Genomic DNA, 11422 nt, shown 5'->3' on the forward strand with positions numbered 1-11422 from the left:
CTATTTGACGCTAACTGCGTCAAAATGTCGACCGTTCGCACAGGGCGATCCCCCCGAGCGCGAGTACTGGCCCGGCCCACTTTTCCACAGCGAGGCAGCCGGTTTTGGGAACCTTCCAGAAGGTTCCCTGAACCGGTTTTTCTATTTTTACACCAGCTTTTGTTTTTTTTTTGTTTTACTGTTTCATTTATTTATTTTCCTTTCTTTTCTGTTTTCTTTTTTCTGTTTCCGGTTTCTTTTGAAAATTGTTCGGAAAATTCAAAAATTGTTCGTGTTTCTAAAAAATGTTCGCATTTAAAAAAATTGTTTGGGCATTTCAGAAAATGTTCTTGTAACAATTTTTCAAAAATGTTACTGTTTTCAAAAGTTGTTCCCATTACACAAAAAAGTTCAAAACTTTTGAAATTCATAAAATGTACCAGATTTCAATTTTTTATTCACATATTCAAAAAATGTTCACGCTTCCAAATTTGTTCGTACTTTTTCAAAATTTGTTCTCTAGATTCAAAAAATGTTCGTGCTTTAATAAATTGTTCGCGCTTCCAAATTTGTTCAGGATTTTTCAAAATTGTTCTCCAATTCAAAATTTGTTCTCAAGATTTAAAAAATGTTCTTGCTTCAAAAAAAGTTCACGCTTACAAATTTGTTCTCAAGATTCAAAAATCATTCGTGCTTTGAAAAATTGTTCACAAATTCCAAAAATGTTCATGTTTTCAAAAAATCTTTGGGAAATTCAAAAAAAATTCGTTTTCAAAAAATTTGTTCACATATTAAAAAAATGTTCATGTTTCAAAATTTGTTCACAAATTCAAAAAAATTTCTGCATGTTTACTTTTTTCACTAATTCAAAATTTTGTTCCTGTTTCCGAAAGTTCATCACATATTCAAAAAAATACTTCAGTTTTGAAAATTTGTAATTGGCTTAACTTGTTTTAATTTAGGGACTTGGCCGAATTGGTTTTTACTTTTCGCCAATGTGGCCGTTTATTTAATGTCCCGCTGCTTTTCTTATGAAGTAACTAGCGTGGTGCAGTGGCTAGAGCAGAGCGTGCGACTATTTAAGGTCGTGGGTTCGAATCCCCACCACAGCACTTATTTTTTGGCGGTTTTTTCATTCCTTGACGGACAGCGAATGGGCCGGCCCAGGTGCACGTCCCCTGTGCGTCGCGCGACCTATTGGCCGCAAAATGCGGCATATAGGAGGTCTCGGTCATGAGTTCGATCCCCATGAAAATCAACTATTTTTGCTGCTGCTCCTCTACAATCTCGGCCCATATGCAAGGGCAAAGTCGCTGCTCGCAATCTCGGCCCATGTGGGGTAAAGCCCATGACGGATAGAAAAACGTAATTTGTCGATTCTATACCGATGGCAACATTAATACCACCTCGCGTATATGTTTTAAATTCAAACTGAAAGCGTAAATTCATGGAAGGAAGCGTATTGTGACGGTGAACCCACGGAGTCAATCCGTGCTTTATTATTAGGGATAGATTAAATGTGCCCGTGCGTTGCCACGGGTGACAATGCAGTTGAACGAATCAAACAATGATTAAGTTACATGGATAACTTCTTAAGGATGGAATGCATGGATAGTATCATGAGATGACACTAAAACCTACAAAATATTATTCAACCATTGATAATGCATGGATAGTATCATGAGGTGACACTAAAACCTACAAGAAATTATTCAACCATTGATAGGGTAGGTGCATCAATCAGTCTTGTTTCAATTTGGTATGGAGCAGATTTTTAGTTATGGATTGTTCGGATCTCCTTCAACTCCATGCTTCACCAACTACGCGGATCGGAGGCCTCTCATACAATTTGGTGAAGTCGAGCACAGAGCTTAATATATTTTCGACGACAATGCCATCACCAAGTTGTGTAACACTTAGTTGCGAAACGAACCTGGTCGAAGCGCTAGCCATGACGTCGCCATTGTTCCCTTCTCACGAGCCCGCCAGGGCCGACCGCCATCCCTCCAGCTCATTCTATTCATCTGCTGCCCCGCCATTGCCCGCCGTCGACGTCCTCCATGCCGTCTCAGTCTTCCACACCATTGGCCTCCTCCCCAACATCGCCATCTTCCCCGGTATAGACAACCTCCCCAACATCGCCATCTTCCCCAGTATAGACAACCTCCCCATCGTCGGCCTATGCTATGTTCACGATGAACCCCTCAACCAACAGAAGCTGACCATCACGTCCCAAACAGTGTGGCCCTTCCACAGAAGCTGGAGCGCGGCACTGAAGCGTCAACATTTCTAGACATTTTCGAAGCCCCGGCACCGCCATCTTCCCTGGTATAGATTACCTCCCCATCGTCGGCCTATGCTATGTTCATGACGAACCCTCAACCAACAGAAGCTGACCATCACATCCCAAACAGTGTGGAAGTTCCATGAAAGCTGGAGCGCGGCGCTGAAGCTTCAACATTTCTAGACATTTCCGAATAGGCTTACATGTATGCTTCTTGCCCTGGAGTTGCCACCCCGTGGAATATTTTAGCAATGTTAACTTTAGCTAGAAATATATATCTCCTCTAGTAATAGCTCATCTAGAAAAATGATGGTTTTCACTTCTATACTCTGCATGTAATCTTTCATCAAGCTCCCACACATAGATATAAAATCACTGCCATTTGACATTCAATCGTCAATTATAATATTTCTCTAATGAACCTTTTTATTCTATTTTTTTGCTGGCTCTAGTATATCATAAATGCTAAAATGAAGAAATTTGAGGATATGTTATAAATCTCAGTGTTGCTACATCTACAATCCATATGATAAACAATAGTGACCCGCGGCTCATACATGTACAATATCCATGTTAGAAGGTTCATCACTCTTTCCTGCTCCATCCTTGCTACAGTTAAGAGAGAGAGAGTATGCATACAATGTGTTATCCTTGCAATATGAGATGCAAAGTACAGACCCACAACGGTATTTCAAATAGGCACAAGAGAGAGAATATATTGCATTACTTCTATAAGAAATATAATAGTTTGAATAAATTGGTATCCAGGTTTGTCAGTTAAAGAAACATGTTTCCTGTAATCTAGACACTTGAAGCGGGCAAGCAGCTAAAATAAACTTAATATGAAGCTTTACAATTCTCTCATTGGTTCTGACATACTGCAATTCCCTTGTTGGTCCTGACATATTGGATCCTTCATCATGCATCCTGGGTTAAGGTGGTTATACTTTCCAAGAAATTTAAAAAATCTTCTTGCTTCAGTTGCTTGTTACCTGTCATACAATGTGTTATCTCATCTCAACAAATACTGGAGGACTAATAGACACAGTCCTGGGCTAGTTGAAGTGGTTTCTGCAAAAAGAAAATCATAATATTACAAATTGCAAGCTGTCCAAAGAGAAAAATCAGGTTAACTTGACGATTTGACAGACATCATACGTATGATGAGCTTCACCAACCATTCAACAACTTTCCCAAAATCCTACCACTGATTTTAAAAAAATCAATGAACTCGCCGAAGTCAATAATTATCAACCTTACAACCAGCAAGAAACAGTGCATTAACTAACGAACAGTATGGTTATCATCAACACATCATATACAATAAAAATCACAAATAAACATTTGAAAATAACTCTCTACACATGGTGGCATGCTCTAATTATTTTGGACAATGGAAAATAACTCTCAAACTAAAATGAAGTTATTTTCATGACGCAGGAGTCGGACAAGCAAAATGGCAATTGTGCCAAAAAGACAAGCAAAAAGACAGAGAAGTGAGAAAAGACCTTTCTATAGAACGAAACGACACTTGCACAAAAAGGCAAGGAAAAAGACAAAGACAAGTTAGAAAATGTCATTTCTATACCATGAAAAGGCACTTGTGTCAATGCCATAAAAAAACCGACACCTCATATATAAAAAAAAGGCACTTATGCCAAAGGGTGCATAGCTGCCACCATGCGTAGAAAATTGCCTCTCTTGGTAATAATATTCTAGACGAAATAATGAGACATCTCATTCATAACAGTACATAGTTCAAATTGAGTATTGCCAGATTTCTCACAATTGATCAAGAGTGTTAAGGAATAATGTGTGATCAATTGCTGTGTAAATTGCAACAGCAGTTACTGTCTCCCGGAAACTGTCTCTTTCAAAAATGTAGGTTCCATACATTGAAGTCGTACAAAATACGCAATGTCTCATTAAGTTTAATACAATAACTGAGCTCCTCTCTCTGCCTTTCATATACTTCTGAATCCCAGAGTCGACTATTCCACTGCCATCATCTTCATCCAATGATGTAATCAACGGCATGTCTGAGTGCATGAATAGCTATCTTCTTAACCTGGGTACAGAGATAATACATGGCATCAAAAGGAAAAAATAACAATTCTGGAGCTACCAAAAACAACACAATTATGAAATCATTAATAAGGATTAGCATATATGATAAACGAAATTGTCTACAAACCTCTAATTTATCTTCATTCACCATATGGTTGTTCGGGAGCTCACGAATTTTGTTTGTATACTTGATACACTCTTCAAAATTTTCCGGAGAAACAAAATCCAGCGCAACCTTTGTACATGACTGCAAAATGACAGAACAGGTAAATAAAGAAAAAGTAATGCAACAAATGATGGTATAGCATTAACAACGATTGAAATGGCCAACTGTTTTCACTCTGTCATCTTACCTTCAAATTTCTGACTTGGTGGGGACATCCCGTGGGGATAAAGACCGCCTCACCAAGTTTTTGTTCAAATGTCCAAGGCTCAACTCCTGCATATGCACCGTGAACATAAGACCAGGAAGTAATCACTAAGAGCACAACTGATTCATCTTCTATGACATCAGTATTCTTAACTGACCATATTGTTCCTTAAGCTTTCTCTTGTGCTCTTTTGTTAGATAAAAGCAATGATCATGTATCGGATCAGTAACCTGCCAAGTATAAGACATTCATATAACATGACAATTAGGTGTCATATGGCCTTCCATGGTCAAATAGTAGATATAGATCACCTGTTTCACCAGTTCAGAATTGTTCCTAAACTCCCCAGCATGCGCTGTTAGATATTCCTCTAGAATGCCAACATCTTCCCGTCGGAATATATCCCACAGAGCACCACCCTCTGGCTGGTCTCCCTCTACGAAAGGCAGACCATCGTCTTTTGGCTCAGGCTTTATGAGACTAACGTCCACCTTAATTCCTACATCACTATGATCTGGTGAAGCTTGAAGATTTCTAGTCCTTTCTTCATTGAGCAAACTGTCTTTCCTTTTCTCTATAGCTGTAAGCCTTTGAAGTTTGAGCTTTGTTCCATGAGTATGTACGAGGACATTTACCTGTTTTTATAGTAGGAAACAGGACATCATTCGTGGAGCTAAATAAAAGAAACAGAAGATTATCATATGGCATGCAATGACATCATTCGTACAGCTAAAGAAGCAAAAACATTATCATATGAAATGACATGAACATCAGGTTAACAGCACAATGTTGCACATATGCAGTGCATGACAATACATATGTATCATTAAGATTAAGGTTTACTATGTTTTCCAATGGAAGTACACTTGCTTTGTATTCAAAAGAAAGATGACATTGATCAATAAACTACATGTATGAGTGATTTGAAGCATAAGATAAATTCGTTTCTTTACCGCGTCGGCAACGTCACAATGAAGATATGTAAGAGAGTCACCAATTCCCAGTTCTTGGGCAAACCCATAAGCAATGTAAGTCTTTGGACCAAGGTCTGGCTTTTTAACATCTTTTGGAAGTCTCACAGCCAGATTAAGAGGGCCACATATCGGATCGGTATATTCACGAAATGGCAATGCAGATCTAAACTCAGCATCGTGCCGCGGGAGTTCCTCTCCAAAGGTGCTATGGGGCGGCCAATCTTTAAGCTTAAGTCCAATGGGCAAATCTTCAGGACCAACGGCTCCATAGGAATACCCCTCAAAAAAGCGACAAATATTTATACCAACCTGCATTTTTGTTAAATGAAAGGAGCAGTGTAGTCAGGATTTTTTTCATTCCAAATATAAGTGATCAATGTGGTAAGTGCAACAGTTGGAATCTGCTTCAGAAGAAGCAACCACATGTTTTAACACCTAGTATGTTTACAACATTTGGGACTTGCATTTTTGCACTGCCAAAAACACATGATGATAGTACACAAAAATACTATATGATGCAGGGTTGCAGGCACCAACAAAAGGTGATATTTGTAAAAACAGACAATCTGACATGCGAAGTTGAAAAAAGCATGCTAACTAAGCAAAACACGACACATATACAGACACAAAACATGAAAAACAATAGGCACCTGTCAAGAAAATCACCATATTCACTAGACCAATTCAATAGAAACATAACCATATGCTTAGTTAATGTACGAGGTAGTGATTACTCTATGCAAATCTAATGAATTTATAAGAAGCATACTCATCAGTCTCAATTTTCTTGCAGATAGCTTGCAGAAATGCTACAATGAAATCAAGAACCATCATGATGGCATTTACCTCACACCCCGTCAGGCATTCAATAGCTTCAACTGTGAGCCGCTGATCCCCATTCTTGTTTTTCTTCTTTCGCAAGCCCCGATGCATTACCGTTGGTTCCCAACTCAGTCCAGAAGTTGACCCAAGCACATCACAGACAATAACAGGCTCACCCTTTAACCAGTGCTCCTGGAAATGTTCTAAAGCACCACTTTGAACATCTTTAGCAGTTGGGCAGTATATGTAGTTATCGATGGGGTTCTTTCTACAGGCTGCTTGTCGTGATGTATTGGTGTTTATCTCACCAGATTTGGTAAGGCAAAAACATTTTGAACCTCCCTCTTCTAGCATTCTTTTGTCAACCACTGAATTGGTTTTCTCCAGTAAGTCAGAAATAAAATTTTCTTTGAAAATACCCTTAAGTTTAAGAGCATGACCTCTACAACGACAACCACCTGCTGCCTTTGGTGGGCAAAGTATACTCCCATTCGGTTTTGCCCTCAATTTCTTATCCTTTTTAACCAGAGAACCATCACGAAGCTCCTGGCAGCAGCTGAGGCAGAGATCATAATGTCCACATTCGCAACCTCTATAGAGGTCAACAATACATGTCCTGCAATAGTTGCTATTCCAAGGAAAACTACGAATTAGGCACTTTGAAGGAACAAAAGTTTGCACACACTTCATGAGTAGAGAAAGACCAACCAGTAGCACCGCGCATCCGAGGGAAGCTCAGTTCGAGAAACCTTCACTTCGCATTCAGTAATACCTGTTATAAAATCAGAATTAGGAAAAAGAGAGCCAAATAATACTGACTTGACGCCAAAACAGATAACAGAATGCCCTAGAATGCATGCTGGCATGTTTTACAGATTGGAAAACTAATATAAGAAAAGGTTTTCTTATTCACCTCATACTTTATAACTTTATGACTAAAGTACTTTAGGACTACAACTTTATGTTTTCCTATAATATTTGATATACATCATATTGAAAGAGGAAAAGATACACCCCCCGTTTCAAAATAAAAGGTACCATCATATTCCACGGTTTAATTTTGACCTACAATTTGACCAATAAATGCGAGTTTTCTAACAAGAAAGTGACACTGTTGGATTCGTATTAAAAAATAAATTCTAACGATATCTCTTTTGTATCACATAACCCGCATTGATTGGTCTAATCTTGACCCAACTCAATTTGTGGACCATGCATGTGCCTTACATTTTAAAATGGAGGAGGAGTAATGTTTAAATATTTGTATCAGAGATTGTTTTAGTGTTAAAACAAGTGAAGAGGAACAGGTTCTTCAATTAGGACTCCAAAGAAAAAAAAAATCAACCGTCAATTATGGCCTGAATACGTTTCTCTTGTATCTGGTCCTCGTGAAGTTTTTTCAACCAAGGAAGCAAAAAGTATATAGTTCGATGAGCAAATTTGATTCTATCTTCATGTGATACATTCCATTTGTCAATCTGCAGGAAAAATAAGAGAAAATATCAATGCTCGTTGCTAGGAAACAGATTTAGAAACAGAACACACAAATAATGGATACCTTATGCATTATATCACTCTGCAGACAATCCATGCAATTGCAATTATTGTGACAACATGGGCATCTATTCTTAACATGATCTTCAATTAAATTTGAATACCTGTTCTTAAGATAGTGCCACAAACACAATCCGATGATTTCATAACAAATATATAAATGTAAATCGATACGTAGGAAGGCAAGCAAATTGAACAATATCAATTGACCAACGTGATGATGTTAGAAAGGTACAAACCATTTCTTAATGCATCGGACACAATATCTCTTCTTGCAGCTTGAGCAGTCCACATGTCTTGCAGTGTTGTTCCGACACTGATGACATTCTTCTGAATTTTCATCCCTCTTTTTTGTTCTCTGCAGATTCCATATGTTTGGTCGAACATATTGTTAGCGTCAGGTTAAAGCCCTAATGTGGGTGGTTGTGTGCAGGTCTGGGAGTGAGCAAGCTATTACTCTCATGCAAGATCTAATTGTGGGTTTCTTGATTCCTGCTTACCTTGTGGGAACCGGCGTCGGTGCTGGTCAGAGCATTGTGTGTTGTCACCCGCTCCCGCTTCCGCTTGGCCATCTCAGCACCAGTGTCCAGAATCAGAAAAACTGCAAGGGTATAGCCGCTAGTGAAAATCAAAAGTTGTGAAATACCACTAATTAAAACCAAAGACTAAAATAACACTAACTAAAACCCAAGTGCTAACATGACACTCATTTCAGTTTTTCCATGCTAAAATACCACTAACCAAGAGTAACATACTCAAAGAAAGATATATATGACATACGTCTTCACATGGCATACTTCCATTTCAGCAGGAAATTAGTGTAATCTCTCCGGACAGATCTACAAGGCTCATTTGGTTTGTCTGAAGTCAATTTTTTTTAATGTTGACCAAATTTATCGAGAAAAATATCAATATTTCAGTGGACAGTTAGCATCAAGTGGGTTATTTCTATGGTTGTATTTCTTTATCTAAATAACAAAGGGCAAGAAATGTGTTTTTTTTTTCATAATTTAGTAAAATTGCAATAGTATAGGCCTTGGAGCAGTATGCAGTACTGCAAAGGTTGAAGCAGGTTCCACTGTTTCTATTTTTGGCCTCGGTATAGTTGGACTTGCAGTAACCAAAATATATTTGATATGCCTATGTAACTGTTTGGAGATTGTGCTTTGACATCTGAACTTTCATTTTTAGATTGCTGAGGGGCGAAATCAACTGGCGCATCTCGGAAACTAGTAATACGCTATTTTTCTCATCTTCTGTTTACTAACTGCTGAACGAAAGTAACCCACATTCGTGTTGATAGCTCGACTACTTTTGCAGCCGGATGAAAACGCAAACTTTGCTTTTTTCCGGAAAAAGGTAAATAAGGGCATCAATCTAAGAAAGAGAGGGAAACAAACCCAGCAAAAGTGGCCGTCGAGGTCGGGACGGAGGAAGTCACGGAGCCGTGCAGGAGGGGGAGGAGCGAGGGGACGTGAAGACGGCAGCCGGCGAGGGGGGCGAGAGGGCGAGAATAGACGCGGCGGCGAGCGGGACCTAATGGGAGGAGGGACGCGCGGAGGTCGAGAGGAAGCAGCGGCGTGAGGCCATTGGTCAGTTCGGGAGGTGGATCCGCTTTCTCCGCTGTGAAGTGATTGATTCTGTACTTGAAAGTTGAATCTCAGACGCGCGCGATGGTGCGGGTAGGTCCACTATTTCAGCGAAATGACCCCAACTCAAAATAAGTATTTGCTCGGCACACTCCATACAGGGTAGCCCCCATTTTAGGCTAGAAGTGTCTGCCACCCCCTCGCCCCCTCGCGTCGCCCCCGCGGGCGACCCGAGGGGAAACCCTAGCCGCCGCTCTTCGCACTTTCCTCCGCCCCTCTCCCTCCTCGCCGCCGTCCGCAACGCCGCCGGGCGAAGCCCGGCCGGCTAGGCGGCGGCGGGGCTTCTTCCCATCCACCTCGTTCTGGTTGGCGCGGGACAGTGGGGACGAGAGGAGCCCCGGGCTAACGCAGGGTTTGGCGGCGCGGCGGCGGGTCTCCTGGCGGCGTCATGAGCGGCGCGGTGGTGGCGGCCCGCGAGTCGCGAGGTGGTGGCTGCGTTGGAACTGCCTGGTGGTCGCGGGTGCCGCCGGATCCGGATCGGATCCATCTGGATCCTGGCTTCGGACTCCGTCGGCAGCCGCGGGGTGATGTTGGTCGTTGATATCTACTACACAACCTTCTTCTTGTAGACGTTGTTGGGCCTGCAAGTGCACAGGTTTGTAGGACAGTAGCAAATTTCCCTCAAGTGGATGACCTAAGGTTTATCAATCCGTGGGAGGCGTAGGATGAAGATGGTCTCTCTCAAACAACCCTGCAACCAAATAACAAAAAGTCTCTTGTGTCCCCAACACACCCAATACAATGGTAAATTGTATAGGTGCACTAGTTCGGCGAAGAGATGGTGATACAAGTGCAAAATAGATAGTAGATATAGGTTTTTGTAATCTAAAATAATAAAAACAGCAAGGTAATAAGTGGTAAAAGTGAGCGTAAACGGTATTGCAATGATAGGAAACAAGACCTAGGGTTCATACTTTCACTAGTGCAAATTCTCTCAACAATAATAACATAGATAGATAATATAACAAGCCCTCAACATGCAACAAAGAGTCACTCCGAAGCCACTAATTGCGGAGAACAAACATAGAGATTATGATAGGGTACGAAACCACCTCAAAGTTATTCTTTTGGATCAATCTATAAAAGAGTTCGTACTAGAATAACACCTTAAGACACAAATCAACCAAAACCCTAATGTCACCTAGATACTCCATTGCCACTTCAAGTATCCGTAGGCATGATTATACGATATGCATCACACAATCTCAGATTCATCCAACCAACACAAAGTACTCCAAAGAGTGCCCCAAAGTTTCTATCGGAGAGTCAAGAACGTGTGCCTACCCCTATGCATAGGTTCCCAATGTCACGAAACCCGCAAGTTGATCACCAAAACATACATCAAAGACATACATCAAGTGTTCTCATAAAAGACTCAATCCGATAAGATAACTTCAAAGGGGAAACTCAATTCATCACAAGAGAGTAGAGGGGGAGAAACATCATAAGATCCAACTACAATAGCAAGGCTCGGGATACATCAAGATCGTGCCATAGAGAAACACGAGAGAGAGAGAGAGAGAGAGAGATCAAACACATAGCTATTGGTACATACCCTCAGCCCCGAGGGTGAACTACTCCCTCCTCGTCATGGATAGCGCCGGGATGATGAAGATGGCCACCGGTGATGGGATCCCCTCCGGCAGGGTGCCAGAACAGGGTCCCGATTGGTTTTTGATGGCTACAGAGGCTTGCGGCGGCGGAACTCCCGATCTATTTTCT

General features: G+C 40.8%; 1 protein-coding gene across 1 annotated transcript; it reads right to left on the reverse strand.

Moving 5' to 3' along the window:
- Positions 1–4079: 4079 nt before the first annotated feature.
- LOC123066751 (lysine-specific demethylase JMJ25) lies at positions 4080–9704 on the reverse strand. The gene is made up of 13 exons (XM_044489780.1): positions 9452–9704; positions 8552–8652; positions 8291–8409; positions 8056–8155; positions 7843–7975; positions 7206–7269; positions 6522–7125; positions 5655–5984; positions 5013–5336; positions 4859–4931; positions 4684–4769; positions 4458–4577; positions 4080–4331 (listed from the first exon to the last, which is right to left on the reverse strand). The coding sequence occupies exons 2-13, from the start codon at positions 8621–8623 to the stop codon at positions 4275–4277; spliced, it is 2082 nt and encodes a 693-aa protein (XP_044345715.1). The 5' UTR covers positions 8624–8652; positions 9452–9704; the 3' UTR covers positions 4080–4274.
- Positions 9705–11422: the final 1718 nt, after the last annotated feature.

The sequence above is a fragment of the Triticum aestivum genome, chromosome 3B (genome assembly GCF_018294505.1).
Source record: "Triticum aestivum cultivar Chinese Spring chromosome 3B, IWGSC CS RefSeq v2.1, whole genome shotgun sequence".
NCBI classification, from domain to species: domain Eukaryota; kingdom Viridiplantae; phylum Streptophyta; class Magnoliopsida; order Poales; family Poaceae; genus Triticum; species Triticum aestivum.